The sequence below is a fragment of the Engystomops pustulosus genome, chromosome 6 (genome assembly GCF_040894005.1).
Source record: "Engystomops pustulosus chromosome 6, aEngPut4.maternal, whole genome shotgun sequence".
NCBI classification, from domain to species: Eukaryota; Metazoa; Chordata; class Amphibia; order Anura; family Leptodactylidae; genus Engystomops; species Engystomops pustulosus.
The window spans coordinates 14,040,014-14,064,395 of NC_092416.1; the positions used below are offsets into that span (position 1 = coordinate 14,040,014).

The 24,382-nt window shown below is 45.5% G+C and overlaps 1 protein-coding gene across 1 annotated transcript in view; it reads right to left on the bottom strand.

Moving 5' to 3' along the window:
- The window catches only part of LOC140134592 (phospholipase A2 inhibitor and Ly6/PLAUR domain-containing protein-like), a 44,515-nt gene extending 25,818 nt beyond the window's left edge, over nucleotides 1-18,697 (bottom strand). Inside the window, exon 1 of the mRNA XM_072155025.1 lies at nucleotides 18,101-18,697. Coding sequence (XP_072011126.1) covers nucleotides 18,101-18,140 — 40 coding nt within the window. The 5' untranslated portion in view covers nucleotides 18,141-18,697. The remainder of the gene's footprint in view (nucleotides 1-18,100) is intronic.
- Nucleotides 18,698-24,382: the final 5,685 nt, after the last annotated feature.

A 24,382-nucleotide genomic window follows, 5' to 3' on the forward strand; every position in this document is an offset into this window, starting at 1 on the left:
TTCATTCCTTGTGGGGGAGGGGGCGGCATATCATTTTATTCATTGTGGGGGGGCAGCATATCATTTCATTCCTTGTGGGGGGCAGCATATCAAATAAATCATTGTGGGGGGGGCAGCATATCAATAATGAGGGGATGTGTTCTATGTGGGGTAGCGTGCGGTCACTTGTGTTGTGAGGGTTATTTAGGAGCGCCGTGTTGTTATCCTGGAGACTTTATACTGTAAGTGACTGTGGTATTTTTAGGGACGCCGGGTGGAGATGCTGCACGGAGCTGAAGATATCCAGCTGTGAATTCACCTGTGATACGTCATGGATTGGAGAACCCGGAATAAAGTCCTCCTGATGGAAGAGATTGTCATCTATAAGGTACTAGATGCCACTAATGCCTCTCAGAACCTGTAGTCAGTCACACAGTGTCAGGGAGCTGTCTGTAGGGATGTTAATTGTTAGTAAAGTTTTCAGCATTTTCTGAACAGGGAGCGGAATTTGATAAAAGATTTTGCAAATCTGAAAGTAAGAAGACTGATTGCTCCGTGAATCTGAATTTGCGGTTACTTTGCCAAGATCTAGCTGATGTGGCTTCAGGCCAGAGTATAGTTTGTAGAACATGGTCCTTGCTGACCGCGTCACAAGGACTGCACCCTAAGCCAGTTATAATGCAAGGAATTCCACAGTGCTTGGAGTGGCAGTGCACTGTAAAGACAAACGATGTCATTACAGTTCACTGCAGCTCCAAGTGCTCAGAGCTCCCTGCATCATATATGGGTTATGATGTGAGAAGTGCAGTCCTTGTGATGCAGTCAGCACAAGGACCATGTTGCACCAACTGTACACTTTTTTGGAGCTGCTGGGACCAACTGTTTGTTGCAATAGAGGCTCAAAGTGATTTGAGTTGGTTTAATTTTTTGTTTACACCTATGGTGAAGTTTACATATATTTATAAACATTGTTGCATTTACTTTATCCATTGAATGCTGATGCTTATTTATTGGCATTCTTGTGACTACACACTTATAGATGCATGCATCTAATAAAGTTATTTTTATAGTGTGGTACATGAGTATTTTGTCTTTATATATATCCCTTGTTTAAAGGGAATCGAGCACCAGGTGCACAGCATAGTACCTGAAGGTATCATGCTATGCACCTGATGACCCTGACTTCAGCACTGTAAGTTCCATCAAAATGGCCTCTATGGTTATCCTTTAATGCTTTTATAAAGAATTATGTTAATTACCAGCTTAGGAGCAGTGGGAGTGCTCCAGTGCACCTAAGGGCTCCTTATGTCACCCAGCGGCCAGTCCTGCGGACTGCGGTGATCCGAAATCCCGATACCTGTGCCTGCTCAGCAGCCTCTGTGAATCAGTGTGCAGGTGCTGGGACTTTAGGTTTCCTTGGGGCATGCAATGAACGCTCCTTCTTTTCCTTCCCATTGGTTCTGAGGAAATATGAAGTCCTGACCCTTATGCAGTGATTCACAGAGGTTGCTGAGCAGGCACAGGTACCAGGACTTCAGATTACCTCAGGACTGGTGGCAGGGTGACGTAAAGAGCCCTTAGGTGCACTGGAGCACCCCCACTGGTAATTAACACAATTCTTTATTAAAACATTAAAAGATAGTGGCGGCCCTAGCAATTGCACTTTATAATGTTATATTTGTTATATGTTGTCTGTTAAACACTTTTATATGTTTACTGTTCACCATGCTTTAGTTTTTGATGCCATATTTGCACTATAATAAATATACTTGACCAAAAGTATGACTCCTATTGGCAATCTACCAGAAGAGTGTGCCTTGTCGTAGCAACAGGCCTCAAACCCTGTTTGTGAAAGGTCACTGCGGGGGGCAGGAGGCTTGTTCGGTTTTGGGGTGTGTTGGGGCCCAGACACTTTTGCTGTATGGGGCCCCGAATTTCCTGATGGCTGCCCTGTACCAAGGTCCTTTAAGGTGATCTGCCGTGTTCTGCATTGTGTTTGTGACATGTTATAGAGCAGGATAGCGGCAGAGCACATTGCAAAAGAAAAATCTGATCTGCAGGCAGCATGTTATAGACCAGGAGGAGCTGAGCAGATTGTACATAGTGTCCTATTTGCAGGTATCATGTTATAGACCAGGAGGAGCTGAGCAGATTGTACATAGTGTCCTATCTGCAGGCAGCATGTTATAGACCAGGAGGAGCTGAGCAGATTGTACATAGTGTCCTATCTGCAGGCTGCATGTTATAGAGCAGGAGGAGCTGAGCACATTGTACATAGTGTCCTGTCTGCAGGCAGCATGTTATAGAGCAGGAAGAGCTGAGCAGATTGTACATAGTGTCCTATCTGCAGGCAGCATGTTATAGAACAGGAGGAGCTGAGCAGATTGTACATAGAGTCCTATCTGCAGGCAGCATGTTATAGAGCAGGAGGAGCTGAGCAGATTGTACATAGTGTCCTATCTACAGGCAGCATGTTATAGAGCAGGAGGAGCTGAGCAGATTGTACATAGTATCCTATCTGCAGGCAGCATGTTATAGAGCAGGAGGAGCTGAGCAGATTGTACATAGTGTCCTACCTGCAGGCAGCATGTTATAGAGCAGGAGGAGCTGGGAAGATTGCACATATTGTCCTATCTGCAGGCAGCATGTTATAGAGCAGGAGGAGCTGAGCAGATTGTACATAGTGTCCTATCTGCAGGCAGCATGTTATAGAGCAGGAGGAGCTGAGCAGATTGTACATAGTGTCCTATCTGCAGGCAGCATGTTATAAAGCAGGAAGAGCTGGGCAGATTGTACACAGTGTCCTATCTGCAGGCAGCATGTTATAGAGCAGGAGGAGCTGAGCAGATTGTACATAGTGTCCTATCTGCAGGCAGCATGTTATAGAGCAGGAGGAGCTGAGCAGATTGTACATAGTGTCCTATCTGCAGGCAGCATGTTATAGAGCAGGAGGAGCTGAGCAGATTGTACATAGTGTCCTATCTGCAGGCAGCATGTTATAGAACAGGAGGAGCTGAGCAGATTGTACATAGAGTCCTATCTGCAGGCAGCATGTTATAGAGCAGGAGGAGCTGAGCAGATTGTACATAGTGTCCTATCTACAGGCAGCATGTTATAGAGCAGGAGGAGCTGAGCAGATTGTACATAGTATCCTATCTGCAGGCAGCATGTTATAGAGCAGGAGGAGCTGAGCAGATTGTACATAGTGTCCTACCTGCAGGCAGCATGTTATAGAGCAGGAGGAGCTGGGAAGATTGCACATATTGTCCTATCTGCAGGCAGCATGTTATAGAGCAGGAGGAGCTGAGCAGATTGTACATAGTGTCCTATGTGCAGGCAGCATGTTATAGAGCAGGAGGAGCTGAGCAGATTGTACATAGTGTCCTATCTGCAGGCAGCATGTTATAAAGCAGGAAGAGCTGGGCAGATTGTACACAGTGTCCTATCTGCAGGCAGCATGTTATAGAGCAGGAGGAGCTGAGCAGATTGTACATAGTGTCCTATCTGCAGGCAGCATGTTATAGAGCAGGAGGAGCTGAGCAGATTGTACATAGTGTCCTATCTGCAGGCTGCATGTTATAGAGCAGGAGGAGCTGAGCAGATTGTACATAGTGTCCTACCTGCAGGCAGCATGTTATAGAGCAGGAGGAGCTGGGAAGATTGTACATATTGTCCTATCTGCAGGCAGCATGTTATAGAGCAGGAGGAGCTGAGCAGATTGTACATAGTGTCCTATCTGCAGGCAGCATGTTATAGAGCAGGAGGAGCCGAGCAGATTGTACATAGTGTCCTATCTGCAGGCAGCATGTTATAGAGATGGATGAGATGAGCAGATTGTACATAGTGTCCTATCTGCAGGCAGCATGTTATAGAGCAGGAGGAGCTGAGCAGATTGTACATAGTGTCCTATCTGCAGGCAGCATGTTATAGAGCAGGAGGAGCTAAGCAGATTGTACATAGTGTCCTATCTGCAGGCAGCATGTTATAGAGCAGGAGGAGCTGAGCACATTGTGCATAGTGTACTATCTGAAGGCAGCATGTTATAAAGCAGGAAGAGCTGGACAGATTGTACATAGTGTCCTATCTGAAGGCAGCATGTTATAGAGCAGGAGGAGCTGAGCACATTGTACATAGTGTCCTATCTGCAGGCAGCATTTTATTGATAAAAGTACCTAAGTAGATGAATAGTTTTGTGTGAGAACATTCATTATCACATCGCCCTCTGGATTCCTGTGGGATTCGGTGGGGAAATCCTTCTGCTCTTTACACTGTCAATCAGTCTGAGGCTTCAGGTTACCGGGTGATAATGTGACCCCATTACATTACACTAAACAGGAATCTGAGCTTTGTTTGAAGGTGAAACCTGTGGATTCTGGTTTCATGATATTATTGTACTTTTTAGGGACCTCGCCCCGCAGAGGCTGATGTCACTCGCTGTCACCCTTCACCTTCTTGCTCAGCCTATGGTGATGATTCATTGCAGGAAGCAATAGTCGCAGGACTTAGTTTCCCGTCTAGGACTTTCCCATTCATCAAAGGCAATTAATCCTATAGGAAGAGAGATTCCAGGATGTGCCTTTCCTGGTATAATGTATCCTGAATCCAAAGACCGGACATATATGTAGGACTATAGCACTCTCTTCCCTTCCTATATGTGGTCTTGAGGGTCAGGCATGTCATGTACACGTATATCAGATCTATGTCCCCATAGCCGATCCCCTGGTGGTGCATGTGCAGGACCTCTTCTTCATAGACTCCCATGGGACTGATTGACATGCAGAATCCGGAGCTCCCCCTAGTAATAGTCACACATCTCCACAACTGCCTCCTTCATATTGGGGACCCCCGTTCTCATAATCGGCTGTTATTATAGTAATTGTCCCCTCAGCTCCTATACATTTATTACATTTATTAGCTATTTGTAGATTCTTTAAAGGGAACCTACCACCACAAATCTACCTATAAAGGTAGATCGGGTGGTAGGTGGATCAATAGGACTTCAGGATAGCCCTTTTAAGGGCTAATCCTCATGTCCCCACTCTTTTTTGGTAACTTTTATTAGAGTTATATGCAAATTTTGTTATGCGGCTACTGGGGCGTGGAGTAGCCGCAGCTGAGGTTACACAGGGTGGCTACTCCACGCCCCGTTAGCCTCATTTCTCCTCCTACTCACAATCTTTTTCGCGCAGCTCCTCGTAGCTGCGCGCCCTCGTCCGACGATCCCGACGAGCCTGCGCGGTCACTGCTACGAAGCCGGAACTGCACAGGCGCGGGTCTGCTGTTCTGCGCATGCGCAGACGGCAGGTTCGTTGGACGAGGGCGCGCAGCTACGAGGAGCTGCGCCGAAGATTGTGAGTAGGAGGAGAATAAAGGTTACTGGGGCGTGGAGTAACCGCCCCATGTAACCTCAGATGTGGCTACTCCACGCCCCAGTAGCCGCATAACAAAATTTGCATATAACTCTAATAAAAGTTACCAAAAAAGTGCGGGGACGTGAGGTTTAGCCCTTAAAATTCATAACTTGCTGAGGAAATAAGTTTTACCCCCTATAATTACAGGACTTCATCACCATAAAAACAGTCGGGGGCATTTATTATCTCCTTTCATATGAAAGCTTACGGTGTTTTTTTCCCTTGTTGCCCCTGTTGCGCTTTATTTATGAAGAGGCGGGGCCACAATATTGGTGGTTTTCCGACACTCGCAAAAATTGTGAATCCGATACTTTTCCGGGGCTTCTATTATGCTGACATGTTTCCTGGCACAATTTTTGACGCAAAAATAGAAGTGCTAAAAGCTGGTCTAAGGAGTCCTACTTCCCCTTCATGGATAGCTTCTAAACCTTTTTGTTTGTGCGCCAAATTAATAATCCCTTGCCGCACAAATTTACATCACACAGAGAATTATAGCACGTTTGCTGCACCACTGATAATGAATGTCCTCCAGTGAATCTGTGAAATTGTCACCTCAGGAGCAGCTTCTTTACTAGAGTGATAAATCTGTAGAATAGCGGAGCTCAGGAGCTGCTCACAGCAGGAACAGGAGAAAGCATCACACAGGGGATAAATGTCTTCTAACAGCAAAATAATAGTGAAATGTCTGTGTGATCACAGGGATTCCATTCCGTTTTTTTGCTTTCTTTGGTTGACTGTGAAGAACATCTTTTTTGAAGACTACCAACCTACCGCCGCTGCGTCCTAGTGTAATATCTGTACTGGGTCCCCAAACTTTAATTTATCTTATGTTTTATTGGCTTCTTTGTACAGGGATGGATTTAGTCATAATGCAATGATATAATTATGTATAGCACCAAAGATGTCTCCTTCTACCCTCCCGTGTGGATGTGAGCCCTCACCAGCAGGGTCCTCCTACCAACTTTTCTCGGTCAATGTAGATTTCTACCTTTTGTACTTGCATTTTTTCTCCTCATAATAAAATGTATGTGAACCCCTTATTTAATATACAGCAGCATCTAATTAGTGATGCTCTTAATTTATAAGGATCATAATAATTAGTCGACCTGAACACCGGACCAGGAGTTCGGTTCAGGTTTGGCATTCAGGCTCAACCCCTACTGGTAACAACTGTGATCAACTTCTTGGGTCCCTTGTGTCCCTTCTGCCTGATTTCAATCCGCAGTTTTAGGACCTTTGGAGGTCATATTGAGAGCAGGAACAGATGGAGCAGAATTTCATGGGTGTAGATGGGCCTGTAGAAGGCTTGGGCTCGGGGTTACCACCGAAACCACGAATATTATCCACTACTGGTTGACCACATCAATTAATAATTTGTGAGGATAATTCATAACAAAATTATTATTTAGTGACAGTTAGTAATACTAATTTTGCTATGAATTATCCTCAAAATGACTAAATTGGGCTAGAGCAATGCCAACCCTGCCCTTGCCTACAGGTCTTATAAGGCATCTGGGCCCAGGTGTGACTGCTGCTCCCGGTCACATTATGCTCCTCGGTGCAGAGGCGAGTCATATATGAGCAGTAATGTACTTGTGCCATTTTCTGGCAGAGGGGTCTATAAGTAGGAAACCTACTAATCACCAGGCTATGACCTATCACGTGGATAGACCACAACTAGATATGATAACACAATTTCTTTAGTCCAAAAAGTGTCGGATTGAGGTTACTTGAGCCCACCAGTTAAACCTATTTTGATTGACCAACCCTTTATCAAACTCCATGAAGTAGACCCTAGAAGTCATGTATATAGGGACAGGTTATAGTGTAGGCGCGCAGGGCGTGTGCCCCTGGGCCCCGACCACTTTACCCTTAAATGGGCCCCCAATAAATGTGTTTGGGTACAAGTTTGGCTACCCAACTCTCTGGGGGTTGTATACAATATACAACGACCAGTGTACAATATACAGCCCCCAGTGATTAATATACAGCCCCCCAGTAATATACAGCCCCCAGTGATTAATATGCAGTCCCCCAGTAATATACTGCTCCCAGTTATTAATTAAACACTGCAGGGAGCGCACAGGTTGTCATCATTCTGGCCAGGACGCTGACATCCCGAAAGAAGAGGAGGAGGAGGTTGCAGCACTTCGGGGGAACAGGAGAAGGTTAGTACAGCTTTATTATTTTACTGGGGGCTACTATATTATACACTAGGGGCAGGTTATGCATTATGGGGGGGCTGTATATTTCTTAGTTATGGGGGTGATGATAAATTGTACACTGTGGGCTATATATTAGTAACTAGGGGGCTATACAACCCCCAGTGTACTCTATAATAATTACTGGGGGGGCTGTATATTTATTAATTGTATGTATATTAGATGCTGGGGGGCTGTATAGTAGTTGCTGGGTTGCTATATATTAATTACCACAAATTGTGCAGCTAGATCATGGTCCCCCTTACGTTTTTGGGCATAAGCCTAAGGGGAGAACCTCCCTATTACATGGATAATTGACTAAGGGGGGACCTTACCTATTACATGGATGCTAAATGTGTACCCTGTCCGGGCTACATTCTATGGAGGCCTCCACCAGATTTTGTGCCCAGGGGCCCCCACCAATCTTACTCTAGTCCTGCATCTATAGGACAACAATTGGCATAGACAGCACCATTATACATCACATCAAAAATGTAATTCTGATAGAGACAACAAGTGTAGGGATCAAGATAAACCCAGCTGTGATTGGTGGTTCTCTGGACCTCGAAGGTAATGGTAGTAACGCTCAGGAGTAAGGTAGTAACAAAGAGAATAGTCCAGCATCAGGTTCTCATGATCTGTACTTCTACTACTTTACTCTTAGAAGCCCTCTAAATGGGACTTCTGGGGTCCCACCGGGGACTCTGCTCCTCCGGTGGGCCAGTCTGATACTGTCAACAAGACTCTCGTCATTGCCTTCTTTTCCATTGACGGTGGTGACGCCCAGTTCTTAAGAAAAACTCATAATAAAGGTGTAATCTTTGTTTCTAATCTCGAAGCTCATCTGATGCTTTTCCATTAAATTATTTTGAATACAAAAGAAACAAAGGATGTTCCGCTCTGCATTGTTCTTCTTCCATGGAATGAGCTGCTTTATACAGTAATTACATGTAATGCTCCGAGGCCGAGCCTAAAGCTTATGGGCTTCTATACAAAATCTGTAGTCAATCCCCCACCCAACTTGTGCTATTTACGAGTCCTTATGTGTATTGAAGGAGGGTATTTGTTCTCTCTGGCACCAGGACCTAATGACGACTACCACATCTGCACCCCATATAGATACTACCTGGGTGATGCATTGTCATAGACTTTAGAAAAGATCCAAAGAATGTTTACTGTAGGATCAGTGAAACAATATATTGTGAGGGGCTGGGAAATCTGCAGTGTAATAATATCACATGTTATGGATGATACATGGTACAGGGTCAGGAGGGGCCGGGATGTCTGCAGTGCAATAATATCACTTGTTATGGATGATACATGGTACAGGGTCAGGAAGGGCCATGATGTCTGCAGTGTAATAATATCACATGTTATGGATGATACATGGTATAGGGTCAGGAGGGGCCGGGATGTCTGCGGTGTAATAATAAAACATGTTATGGATGATGCATGGTACAGAGTCAGGAGGGGCCGGGATATCTGCAGTGTAATAATATCACATGTTATGGATGATACATGGTACAGGGTCAGGAGGGGCCGGGATGTCTGCAGTGCAATAATATCACTTGTTATGGATGATACATGGTACAGGGTCAGGAAGGGCCATGATGTCTGCAGTGTAATAATATCACATGTTATGGATGATACATGGTATAGGGTCAGGAGGGGCCGGGATGTCTGCGGTGTAATAATAAAACATGTTATGGATGATGCATGGTACAGAGTCAGGAGGGGCCGGGATGTCTGCAGTGTAATAATATCACATGTTATGGATGATACATGGTACAGGGTCAGGAGGGGCCCGGGATGTCTGCAGTGTAATAATATCACATGTTATGGATGATACATGGTACAGGGTCAGGAGGTGTCGGGATGTCTGCAGTGCAATAATATCACATGTTATGGATGATACATGGTACAGGGTCAGGAGGGGCCAGGATGTCTGCAGTGTAATAATATCACATGGTATGGATGATACATGGAACAGGGTCAGGAGGGGCCGGGATGTCTGTAGTGTAATAATATCACATGTTATGGATTATACATGGTACAGGGTCAGGAGGGGCGGGATGTCTGCAGTGTAATAATATCACATGTTATAGATGATACATGGTGCAGGGTCAGGAGGGGCCGGGATGTCTGCAGTGTAATAATATCACATGTTATGGATGATACATGGTATAGGGTCAGGAGGGGCCGGGATGTATGCAGTATAATAATATCACATGTTATGGATGATACATGGTACAGGGTCAGGAGGGGCCGGGATGTCTGCAGTGTAATAATATCACATGTTATGGATGATACATGGTACAGGGTCAGGAGGGGCTGGGATGTCTGCAGTGTAATAATATCACATGTTATGGATGATACATGGTACAGGGTCAGGAGGGGCTGGGATGTCTACAGTGTAATAATATCACATGTTATGGATGATACATGGTACAGGGTAAGGAGGGGCTGGGATGTCTACAGTGTAATAATATCACATGTTATGGATTATACATGGTACAGGGTCAGGAGGGGCTGGGATGTCTGTAGTGTAATAATATCACATGTTATGGATGACACATGGTACAGGGTCCGGAGGGGCTGGGATGTCTGCAGTGTAATAATATCACATGTTATGGATGACACATGGTACAGGGTCAGGAGGGGCTGGGATGTCTGCAGTGTAATAATATCACATGTTATGGATGATACATGGTACAGGGTCAGGAGGGGCCGGGATATCTGCAGTGTAATAATATCACATGTTATGGATAATACATGGTACAAGGTCAGGAGGGGCGGGGATGTCTGCAGTGTAATAATATCACATGTTATGGATGATACATGGTGCAGGGTCAGGGGGGTGGGATGTCTGCAGTGTAATAACATCACATGTTATGGATGATACATGGTACAGGGTCAGGAGGGGCTGGGATGTCTGCAGTGTAATAATATCACATGTTATGGCTGATACATGGTACAGGGTCAGGAGGGGCTGGGATGTCTACAGTGTAATAATATCACATGTTATGGATGATACATGGTACAGGGTAAGGAGGGGCTGGGATGTCTACAGTGTAATAATATCACATGTTATGGATTATACATGGTACAGGGTCAGGAGGGGCCGGGATGTCTGCAGTGTAATAATATCACATGTTATGGATGATACATGGTACAGGGTCCGGAGGGGCTGGGATGTCTGCAGTGTAATAATATCACATGTTATGTATGATACATGGTACAGGGTCAGGAGGGGCCGGGATGTCTGCAGTGTAATAATATCACATATTATGGATGATACATGGTACAGGGTCAGGAGGGGCTGGGATGTCTGCAGTGTAGTAATATCACATGTTATGGATGATGCATGGTACAGGGTCAGGAGGGGCCGGGATGTCTGCAGTGTAATAATATCACATGTTATGGATGATACATGGTACAGGGTCAGGAGGGGCCGGGATGTCTGTAGTGTAATAATATCACATGTTATGGATGATACATGGTACAGGGTCAGGAGGGGCCAGGATGTCTGCAGTGTAATAATATCACATGTTATGGATGATACATGGTACAGGGTCAGGAGGGGTCGGGATGTCTGCAGTGTAATAATATCACATCTTATGGATGATACATGGTACAGGGTCAGGAGGGGTTGGGATGTCTGCAGTGTAATAATATCACATGTTATGGATGATACATGGTACAGGGTCAGGAGGGGCTGGGATGTCTGCAGTGTAATAATATCACATGTTATAGATGATACATGGTACAGGGTCAGGAGTGGCTCGGGATGTCTGCAGTGTAATAATATCACATGTTATGGATGATACATGGTACAGGGTCAAGAGGGGCTGGGATGTCTACAGTGTAATAATATCACATGTTATGGATGATACATGGTACAGGGTCAGGAGGGGCCGGGATATCTGCAGTGTAATAATATCAGATGTTATGGAGGATACATGGTACAAGGTCAGGAGGGGCTGGGATGTCTGCAGTGTAATAATATCACATGTTATGGATTATACATGGTACAGGGTCAGGAGGGGCCGGGATGTCTACAGTGTAATAATATCACATGTTATGGATGATACATGGTACAGGGTTAGGAGGGGCCGGGATGTCTGCAGTGTAATAATATCACATGTTATGGATGATACATGGTACAGGGTCAGGAGGGGCTGGGCTGTCTGTAGTGTAATAATATCACATGTTATGGATGATACATGGTACAGGGTCAGGAGGGGCCGGGATGTCTGCAGTGTAATAATATCACATGTTATGGATGACACATGGTACAGGGTCAGGAGGGGCTGGGATGTCTGCAGTGTAATAATATCTCATGTTATGGATGATACATGGTACAGGGTCAGGAGGGGCCGGGATGTCTGCAGTGTAATAATATCACATGTTATGGATGATACATGGTACAGGGTCAGGAGGGGCCGGGATGTCTGCAGTGTAATAATATCACATGTTATGGATGATACATGGTACAGGGTCAGGAGGGGTCGGGATGTCTGCAGTGTAATAATATCACATGTTATGGATGATACATGGTGCAGGGTCAGGAGGGGCTGGGATGTCTCCAGTGTAATAATATCACATGTTATGGATGATACATGGTACAGGGTCAGGAGGGGCCGGGATGTCTGCAGTGTAATAATATCACATGTTATGGATGATACATGTTACAGGGTCAGGAGGGGCCGGGATGTCTGCAGTGTAATAATATCACATGTTATGGATCATACATGGTACAGGGTCAGGAGGGGTCAGGATGTCTGCAGTGTAATAATATCACATGTTATGGATGATACATGGTACAGGGTCAGGAGGGGCTGGGATGTCTGCAGTGTAATAATATCACATCTTATGGATGATACATGGTACAGGGTCAGGAGGGGCCGGGATGTCTGCAGTGTAATAATATCACATGTTATGGATGATACATGGTACAGGGTCAGGAGGGGTCGGGATGTCTGCAGTGTAATAATATCACATGCTATGGATGATACATGGTACAGGGTCAGGAGGGGCCGGGATGTCTGCAGTGTAATAATATCACATGTTATGGATGATACATGGTACAGGGTCAGGAGGGGCTGGGATGTCTGCAGTGTAATAATATCACATGTTATGGATGATACATGGTACAGGGTCAGGAGGGGCCGGGATGTCTGCAGTGTAATAATATCACATGTTATGGATGATACATGGTGCAGGGTCAGGAGGATGTCTGCAGTGTAATAATATCACATGTTATGGGATGGAACTACTTTCTTTGGATAGTCTTTTAGATTTGGAGTCAGGAAGGAATTTCTTTCCCATTGTGGGTAAAATGGTTTGAGCCTTGTGGTTTTTTACTGCCTTCCTCATCTCCATAGGATTATACAACAGGATGGAAAACAGGACCGGCTAATCCCGGAACTCCCAGACTATGGGGAAGATTAGAGGGATCACAGCGGACGTGGCTGTTGGAAGTCCCATGGCCAGACATTGTTTACTAGAATCCCCTTTACTCCATTTGACTCAATGGAGCTGAGCTGCAATACCAGAACCAACCTGATATCAAAGGTGGCGCTGTTCCAAGAAAAAAAATTAGAACAGCGCCACTCGCGTCAACTGGTCTTGTGTGGTATTGCAACTATGTCTAGAAATGAAGACAATTTCATCCGTCACATGGAAACTACAATTCTCAGTAGCTTTACTACATCTTTAGACTGAAAAGTATGTGCCCCCTGTCACTGAGCAGATAATGGAGCTCTATGAAGCTCTTGTGTTTACATGAGATGAGATTTTGGTTATTTTAGGGCTTAAGGAATTTAAACAGGGTCCCTATTATGAGGGAAGAGCACTCTTAAAGGGGATGTCTGATTAAAGGAAACCTTAATGCATCGATGACTCTATATACAGGTGAAGACTTTGTTTAAACTTCACATCCATTGACTCCACATCCAAACTCTTGTCCCGAGTCTTTTTCCATAAATATTATAAAGAACATTTGTGCTCATCATTATAAACATCCCTTTAAGGATAACACAGATCCCTCATATAAGACATAATAATATGGATGATATTCCGGGAGGTTACTAGTAGGTCACTATATATACAACCTGCTGCCTGGCACCTCCTCAAAATCCCTCCCGAAATGGCGAGTGTCCTGGCCGGATCATGTGTGGATGCCAGGGATAAAAATACACGGATACAAAAGGTCGTGATAATTCAGTCAATGTGTCGGTTATGTAACAGGTCCCCAGTTATGTATCAATGTAGCAGAGCTGAATGTGTTACACATTAAAGGGATGTTGTTCAAAAGACACTTATACCCTGTATACAAGATTGGGGGCGGGTGTTTGAATTTTGGGGGGACAAATACTTGGCACCCGGTAAACGGTAGAATGGGGGACTACAAGACCCATACTGAATTAAAGGGGTTGTCCGGATGTTGATAATCATAGCTGCTTCCTTCCAAACAGCGCCACCCCTGACCATGGTCCGTGCCGGTATTGCAGCTCAGCTGTATAGAGATTAATGGAGCTTAGTTGAAATACCGTGTACCAACCGTGTACCAACCGTGTACCAACCCTGTACCAACCGTGTACCAACCATGTACCAACCGTGTACCAACCATGTACCAACTGTGTACCAACAATGTACCGACCTTGTACCAACCGTGTACCAACCGTGTACCAACCGTGTACCAACCGTGTACCAGCCATGTACCAACCATGTACCAACCATGTACCAACCATCTACCAACCGTGTACCAACAGTGTACCAACAGTGTACCAACCGTGTACCAACCATGTACCAACCATGTACCGACCGTGTACCAGCCGTGTACCAACCATGTACCAACCGTGGACCAACCATGTACCAACCATGTACCAACCGTGTACCAACCATGTACCAACCATGTACCGACCGTGTACCAACCATGTACCAACCGTGTACCAACCGTGTACCAACCATGTACCAACCATGTATCAACCGTGTATCAACCGAGTACCAGCCATGTACCAACCGTGTACCAACCATGTACCAACCGTGTAGCAACTGTGTACCAACCGTGTACCAACCGTGTACCAACCATGTACCAACCGTGTACCAACCGTGTACCAACCATGTACCAACCATGTGCCAACCATGTACCAACCATGTACCAACCATGTACCAACCGTGTACCAACCATGTACCAACCGTGTACCAACCATGTACCAACCGTGTACCAACCATGTACCAACCATGTACCAACCGTGTACCAACCATGTACCAACCGTGTACCAACCGTGTATCAACCGTGTACCAACTGTGTACCAACCATGTACCAACCATGGTTGAGGTTGGAGCTGGATAAAGCTGGATAAAGAAGCCATGTTTTCCAACCTCCAAACATCCCCTTTAAATAAAATCTAATTCATCATGATAAACCAGGGACACCTACTCGTATATCCATCTCCCCCTCCCCTCTGCTCCCTCAGCGCTTCCCCTCTCCCTCTGCCTGATAATCTCACTGCAGCAGAGGAAGTTTTAGCACACGGTGGGAAAGGGAAGTGCTCCTGCACATTGTAACAGTCTGTGAAGCTACTCCATGGAGGAGCTCTGGTAACACCCCCAGGAGCCTTTCTGACTCATTAGCGTAGATCATACGCCTGGCGTTGGCTCGGTTTCCGAGCTGAAACGCGTTACTAATAAAAATCTTCTTGTGAAACTACATGGAAGATATCACGTCTCTGTGAGCGCCAGTGACATCCGAAACCTCCGAGATTTATGTTTTGGGTCCCATACTACTACGTCGATTTTAGAAGGTCAAAGTGGCTGGATTACAGTCACTGTCACCAAGATCTTTGAGTAAGTCCCTGGTTTGTCTTGCTTGATTCTGATGGTAGATTTCCTTTAAGTGCACTGGGCATGCTCAGACTTTGCTCCATCGTCATCTATATTCCCCCTTGAATCCCATATGGGGCACTTATGGCACAGTATAGGGCACTTTCACTATTCCCACTCACTGAGCGTCCCAGTGGTTGGACGTCCAGCAATATGACACTAATCATATGCCCTGAGTATAGGTAATAAGTATCTTTAGTAGAAACACCCCTTTAAGTATATTTAGAGCATGACCTTAAAGGGGGTGTACCAGCTGTGAACCGAAAGTAAATTCAGAGTGGAGTAGGATCCTTCATAAGCTGCATATACCCAAAGTACCCTTTTTTTTCCAATTATCTTTTATTTTTGAGGAAATGTAATCTTTGCCTTTATGCAAATAATCCTCTAAGTGCTCTGAAGGCGGGGCTAATTATGTTGTTATCACTGTTTTCTTCTATCTTGACCTTATTGTATTGAAAGTGTTAATCACTACATAAAGGGGCAGCGCATTGTAGTCATAGATAGTATATAAAAGAGGAAATCCGGTGGACCAGAGGGCGAGGACCCGCCCTGAGTGCACCTCATTTGCATAACTAACTTTTTTATCTTTTTTGCTCTATTCAATGCTGGTTTTACTTTTGGGGGGTTTGGAGCTCATAATCCCCTTAAATCTACATATGCCAACTCCTGGGGGTTCCTGACCTTAATTACAGTGCAGTAAATCGTCAGCTGGGTGGCGGCGTGACATACAGGCTAGTATGATGGCCAGGATGCTGATTGGCTGCCACAGGCATCATAACAAAGACCGGAGCTACAGCACGGCATCATCCAGGATGAAACAATATGAATTCTCCTATTTATGTTATTTTTAACAATTGAGGAATAATTGAATAAAATTATAACCTATAAGTTATTTTTTAGTGCACTGGGGGCGGGGCTATATCTGCTGGTTTGCCTGTTTTCTTCTTTTTACACCTTATTTCTATCGAAAATGTTAATCATTGTGTAAAGGGGAAGTTGTTTGTAGTGATGGGCGACATGAAAAGAGGAGACAGGTGAACCAGCCCTGAGTGCACCGAGGACCTAATTTGCATAAAGATTGGATTTAGAGCCCCTTTAAATGTGCATATGCTAATGAGGCTTGAAGTAGCTAAGTAGATTTTTTAGACGTGGCAACATTAAAGGGTTCCTTCAAGTTTTACTTTTCACCCACAAAAAAAGTGAATTTCTCCTTAAAGACAAATAACTGGCAAAAAAGAAATGTGCATCTGGAAAGCTTATGAGGTGCTCTACACAATGCTGGATTTACTTGCGGTGGAATTTTGAGGTGGTGAGCCCCTTTAAATTTACATATGCTAATGAGGCTTGATATAGCTGAGTAGGGTTTTTAGACATGGCAACATTAAAACTTTTATTCCCCCCCCCCAGAAAAAAAGCATGCATCAGCAGGCATGGAACCGCCCTCAGTGCACCAAGGATCTTATTTACATAATTAAATAAAAATGTAACTTCTCTATAAAGACAAATAATAGGGAAAAAAGAAATGTGTATCTGGAAAGCTTATGAGGTGCTCTACACAATGCTGGATTTACTTGCGGTGAAATTTTGAGGTGGTGAGCCCCTTTAAATTTACATATGCTAATGAGGCTTGATGTAGCCTCATGGCAACATTAAAGCGTTCTTTCAAGTTTTATTTTGTTCCCCCCAAAAAAGCATGCATCATTAGGCATGGACCCGCCCTCAGTGCACTGAGGAGCTTATTTGCATAATTAAATAAAAAAATGTATTTCCCTATAAAGACAAATGATTGGGAATTGGGAAGTTTCTGGAAGCTTATAAGGTGTTCTTCACAATACTTGTGGGGGAATTTTGAGGTGGTGAGCCCCTTTAAATCTACTTATCCTAACGTTTGTTGTAGTTTTTTTGAACACGGCAAATTTAAAGGGGTATTCGAAGTTTAAAAAAAAAAAAAATTCAGAAAACATAATAAAATCGACTTCTGTGTTTTATACTAGACATTCCAGAAATGCAGCTCCTGGGGGGCTCCCAGGATAGTGAATATAGAATATGATGACCAGGCTGCCGAGACCAGAGACCAGAGCCAAGGATAAAACCAGAGGAGTCCTCTTTTATATGTTCATTTTACAAAATTGGGGATGAAAGTAAAGAAATAATAACCTGGAAAACCCCTTTAAGGTCATCATTTGTTGATAACTATCCCAAGTCGGGTCAATCATGAGCAGATCACTGGTGCCACACCGGCGCTCCGACTCCTGGTATATCACCAGGACTAATTCTGCCCCATTACATCTCCCAAAATGTTTCTGTAGTCAAAAATTCACAAAAATGTGAAAATATGTTACAAACAAAATATTTTGAACTAGGGTGCGTTCACACGGTCAGTTTTTCAGATGCAGTTTTCGAAGTCCGAACCAGGAGTCAAGTGAAAATTGAGAAGTTGCAGCTTCTGATATGTTCTCACCCAGTAATTTTGGCTTCAAAAACTGCATCTGAAAAAACTGAACGTGTGAACGCCCCCCCCCCCCCCCCCCCCTAAGGTGACATCTTTGAAGACTTGTTAAAATTTAAGGTCAAGTTTTCGAGAAGCAGGAAAACCTGGAAACTAAAGGAACGTCTCCTTACCTGCCGCTAGTAGAGCAGAACAGACGAGGAGGAGGAACATCTCGGAGATTCAGAACCTTCTGTAGATGAAGCAGGTGCCGGGCGCCAAGAGTTATAACCCAAGGAACGAAGGATCTGGAGATGGTTGAGAAGATCTTCAGGACAAAGTTTCCATGTGTCAACCTGTTCTTGCTTCACTTTGTATCTCCCACAACAAACCTTCTCCGTTCTCCACAATGGACCTTCTTTTCCCCCTTGGCGACGGTCGTAGGTGCCCTTCACCGACAAGATCTGACTGGAAAGATCTCTTGGAATAATTCCAGATAGGGTTGAGGTTTCGAAGCTTCTGTACGGAGGATGAGTGTGCAGAAGCAGTAGATGTCCTAGGGCACCTCTAACCAGCAGGTACTTCAAGTCCCACAAGTTATTACAAACCCATGGAACGTCCCTTTAAATCCCAAGACACAAGCGAGTAGGAGACGTAGGGTGAACGAGATTCGGGTTTAGTCAGCAAGTGCTCAGTGAGTAAGAGGGAAGGAAGACGACTTCAAAGGCAGCAGAGAGGACGGTGCTGCTACTGCTGCTGCTGCTGCGTAGGAGATGTAAGGAGCGCACACACCCCTGTCTGACAGGAGAGGGGGACACCAGCCAAAAAGTCACGTCTGGGCAGGCGTATGGGTGCCGTGTCATTAACACTGACTAATCAGTCCTGGAGTCTAACTATAGAGGAAAACGTCCTGTTTATGTGTATTTATATACTTTATACTATTATTGTATGTGATTTCACATCCTATTATATTAAGCTGAGTTATTTTTCATTGTGATTTGTAAATTGCTGCAAAAATTGATGGCGCTATATAAATAAAGATTATTATTATTTTTTATTATTTATTATTATTATTATTACACTTATTATTATTATTATTATTATTACTACATGATATTATGCTGTACTTGTATTGTCTTGTTAATACTTTCTTGTATTGTAGTAAGTTACATTGGGCCACATTTATCACTAGTTTTTTTTGTTGTTTTTGCACCTTTTCATTCAGGCGCACCGTTTTTGCGCCATTTTTGCGATTAAACGCCAAACTAGCCGCGCAGCACAAATAACCAGCTTTCCCTCATCTATCTTACCAATCCAGATGTTTTGCTGCGTCTAATGATATTCATCACTTGCAACGTTTTCATTTAGGCGCAAAAACGGGCGCAAAAACACTCCAGCCCGAAGGTGGCGTTATCTGAGAAGAAAGCACTGAGCCCCTTTGCAGAACAGCTCATTTCTAGCAGCAGAGCTCAGCCAGACACTGGAACATATAATAGATACATTAGATACATTACAGACAGGAGCTGCAGACTCTATTTACAGTTCATCACCTTCTATTTACAAAACATTCTGCAAAACGCTGAGCTCACAGCAAGAGAGGAGAGAACTTTGCAGAAGCTTGCAGAAGTTTGCAGATACTACAAACAAGTGTCCCCCATGTAATTCTGCACAGTGTCTGAGGGGGATATTGTGCAGAATTACAGGGGTGCAGCAGGAGACCAGCACTGGGGGATCCCCTCCAGGAGAAGCCACTGCTGAGGAGGTCACTGGGTGCTGGGTGTCACACACCTGGGTGCTGCTGAGGAGGTGACTGGGTGCAGGGTGTCACACACCTGGGTGCTGCTGAGGAGATCACTGGGTGCTGGGTGTCACACACCTGGGTGCTGCTGAGGAGGTCACTGGGTGCTGGGTGTCACACACCTGGGTGCTGCTGTGAGTGTTATCTTCATTCTGGGCTGTGGGAGAAGCAGAGAGGAGTTTGTAGCAGGATCACATGTAACTGCCTGAATCTAACATTGCGCCTAAACTGTGTTAAAGTAAAGTGATTAATAAGAGGCAGAAAATAAACTTATCACAGATGGTTGTAGCTTGTGATAATTCTGGCAAAACAGAGCGCCAGAATTTAGGCGCAACTACTACACTTAGGGACAGATTTACTTACCCGGCCCATTCGCGATCCAGCGGCGCGTTCTCTGCACTGGATTCGGGTCCGGACGGGATTTATGAAGGTAGTTCCTCCGACGTCCACCAGGTGGCGCTGCTGCGCTGAAAATCATCTGAACGCGCCGGAATACACCAGCTCGGACCAAGTGAAGGGAAGCGCTTCCCAAGCGACACTTTTTCATTTTTTAAATGCGGCGGTTTTTCCGAATACGTCGGGTTTTCGTTCGGCCACGCCCCCCGATTTCCATCGCGCACATGCCGGCGCCGATGCGCCACAATCCCGGGGCAATTCAGGTACAATCGGCGCAAATCGGAAATATTCGGGTAACACGTCGGGAAAACGCGAATCGGGCCCTTAGTAAATGACCCCCTTAGGCGCACAAAAGTGATAAATGTGGCCCATTGTGTGTTGGGCAGCATGGTGACTCTTGCAGCGCTGAGGTCCTGGGTTCAAGTCTTTCATGGCTCATTGTGGGGACATCGTCCAGAAAATCAACTTTAAAGTGAGTTGTAAATTGGGTGTATAAAGTCAAGGAGGCGGAGAGCGCAGCATTGAAGTCAAGCTCACCTCACCTCAGAATAAAGGGGATCTGGTTGGTGATGTGTCTGGATGCAGGACCATCAATTACAGTGAAGACGGCATCCTGAAGTGAGGAGAGCTTGACTTCAATTTTAAACTCTCCGCCTCCTTGACTTTATACAAACAAATTACATGTCACTTCAAAGTACATTTTCGGGACGATGGAGGAGGTGTTCAGCTGCAAGATGACATACTGGTAGTGGTTTATTAGGTCAATTTCTTAAATCACATCATATCACTACATTATTAATAGCCAATGGTAGCCCAGAGACCACCACATACAGAGCGACCCCCTAACTACTGTATACATTTCTACTGGCTACTAATGGTTACATGGAAGAGAGAATCTACATAGATTCTAACTGCCTGACTATTATTAGTTGTATACCTAGCTACCAGAAGGCACCTTGATCAGGGTCGCCTCCAGGTTTTAGTGGGTCACTGGGTGACAGAGCCTTAGTGGGCCCCTTCGTAGCCACACTGCCCCCCTACCCAGCGTAACCAAACTGCCCCCCACCTCCTTCCCCTGTGGACACACTGCCCCCCTCCTGTAGACACACTGCCCCCCTGCCCCTGTGGACACAGTGAATCAAAAGCTCCAGCCCCTCAAATCCCCTGCCTGCTTGCCTCAGCGTATCCAAAGTGATACAGTCCATCCCTCGAGCCGCAGCTACACAGAAATAAAACTCATGCCCAGCTTTCCCACAGGAAAAGATCCTGAAGGGCAGCTGTCAATCAAAGGCAACCCTGGGTATGGTTTTAGAGCACAGAAGTTTAATACCTCCTGATCGTAACGACCCAAAGAATAAAAGGGGTAGGTGTCAGCTGCAGCCCATAGTGAAAGCTGTAAAAGTCCACATAAAAATGGTGCAAATCATTTTTTTTCCCCAATTTCACTGCATTTGGATTTTTCCATAAAAGAAAACACATGTGGGGTTTATCTGAAGCTACATTTAATTTTTAGTGTTGAGTGGTTTTCCCCTGTGAAACCGCTGATAACCCGTCACTACATGACAAGCCCAATGTTGCCCAATGTGCACGAGACAAAACATACAAAACCACATGTGATTCCGCCTCCAGCGACATTCAGACAAGTCCACAAAAGAAGACAAATTGAATGTTTTTATAAAAAACTCAAACTTATGTTGCGCAACATCTGTCCTGTCCTGTTACACCCTGTCCATGCTGTATAGTATTTACAGCAGGGGTGCAAATAGGAGACGTCTGCATGGGCCCCTTATACATATTTATACATACACATTTATATACTTATATACACACATATAAAGCTCTACACTCATACATACACATATATTTATGCACTTTAAGATATAAACACGTGTATATTCCTACACACCCATTTCTGCACCGCATATATTACTTATAACACTAATACATGCAGCATATTGGGGCACATTTACTTACCCATCTGAGTCGCGATCCCTGATCCGGAATGTCCGCCGGAATGCACATCTGCCGCGTTCCACGTAGCTCCTGCCCCCGATATCCTGCATGTGTCGCTTCCCCGCTCAGGTCCGCTGGAAATCACCATCTTCTTCCTGGTGCATGTAAGTGTTTGGCTTGCGACACAAATTTGAATGTTAAATCCCGCGCTTAGTCCAAATCCGTCGGATTGTCTGTTGGCCACGCCCCCGATTTGTGTCACCTGAAAGCCGGCGCAATTGCAACACAATCTGATCGCGTGCGACACAATCCCCGGCGCAGTCCCCGAAAAGTCGGGAAATCCGACGAAAATGCAGCCACTGGACCCTTAGTAAATAAGCCCCATTGTATACACACAATATACACACTCTTTTATACACATACTGTATATACATATCATATACACACATACAGTATATAGACATCAAATTTGCACACTTATTGCATGGTACATACACGTATACACACAAATAATATATAAATCATATACTTAGACATAAAGTACACGTGTCACACTCACAATATACACACATACAGCATAAACGAGGACATGTTAGAAATGTAAGTGTCAGGCTTGTGGGTTGTGGATCCACTGGACCACTGCAGACGATGACACAAGCCACTACCTGGGACCGGAGTCTAAGTGGTACCCGGTTTTCACCAGAGCCTGCCGCAAAGCGGGTTAGACAAGCTGCGGCGTGGTACCACCAGGTCGTCCAGGTCGTTCCTCAGGCGTGACTTGTCCGCAGTGGTGGCCAAGGTTGAGGTACAGAGACGGCTGACAATCTCAAGGTCAAAGTCCAGGCACAGGGTCAGGGCAGGCGGCAGAGATGCAACGTCAGGGTTCAATCTGGGGTCAGCAACAGGAAGTCCAAGCAGAAGGGTAAGGGAACACAGCACAGAGGACAGCAGCACGGAGGAACACTGGTACACAGTAACACGGAGGAGCTCAGGTGACACAGGAACATGGAGGGACTCAGGAACACAGGAGACACAGGAACGCAGGAGACACAGGAACGCAGGAGACACAGGAATGCAGGAGACACAGGAACGCAGGAGACACAGGAGACACAGGAACGCAGGAGACACAGGAATGCAGGAGACACAGGAACGCAGGAGACACAGGAGACGCAGGAACGCAGGAGACACAGGACAACAGCACGGAGGAACACTGGTACACGGGAACACGGAGGAGCTCAGGAACGCAGGAGACACAGGAATGCAGGAGACACAGGAACGCAGGAGACACAGGAATGCAGGAGACACAGGAACGCAGGAGACACAGGAGACACAGGAACGCAGGAGACACAGGAATGCAGGAGACACAGGAACGCAGGAGACACAGGAGACGCAGGAACGCAGGAGACACAGGACAACAGCACGGAGGAACACTGGTACACGGGAACACGGAGGAGCTCAGGAACGCAGGAGACACAGGAGATGCAGGAATCGCAGGCACATCGCAGAATAGCTTTCTCTCAGGCTGTGAGGCACAAAGATCCGGCAGGGTGAGATGGGAGAGGCAGATATAAATAACCTCATGGGAAATAGCCAGAACCAATTAATGGCGCGGTGGCCCTTTAAATTTTCTAAAGCTGCCGCACGCGCACCCTAAGACACGGGGACGCACGCACACGGAGCGGGGAGAGGTAAGAAGCGCTGACGCCTGCGGGGAGCGAGAGGCACGGGTGAGGCCGCGACCCGCGATTTCTTTCGATTTTTTTAATTTTTATTTTTCATCATAGACCCCTTTTAGAAAGATACACTTCTCCCAACCTTCCTGCCATATTTTTAACCCCTCCAAAAAATAGGATTTGTCAAACTCTCCAAAATACGCCTCTGTCTCGATGACTTCCTCGTTTGAGCTAAATATTTTGCTCGTGAGCCAGGGGCAGATTTACTTACCCGGTCCCTTCGCGATCCAGCGGCACGTTCTCTGCGGTGGATTCGGGTCCGGCCGGGATTCACTAAGGTAGTTCCTCCAACGTCCACCAGGTGTCGCTGAAGTCCGCCGAGGTCCGCCGGAATGCACGAGCCTATTCCTGGTGAAGGGAAGCAGGTGCCCTGGTTTTTCCAAATCCGTCGGGTTTTAGTACGGCCACGCCCCCCCATTTCCGTCGCGTGCATGCCAGCGCCGATGCGACACAATCCGATCGCGTGCGCCAAAATCCCGGGGCCATTCAGGGAAAATCGACGCAAATCGAAAATATTCGGGTAACACGTCAGGAAAATGCGAATCGGGCCCTTAGTAAATGACCCCCACAGTGTATACACAAAGTATATACATATT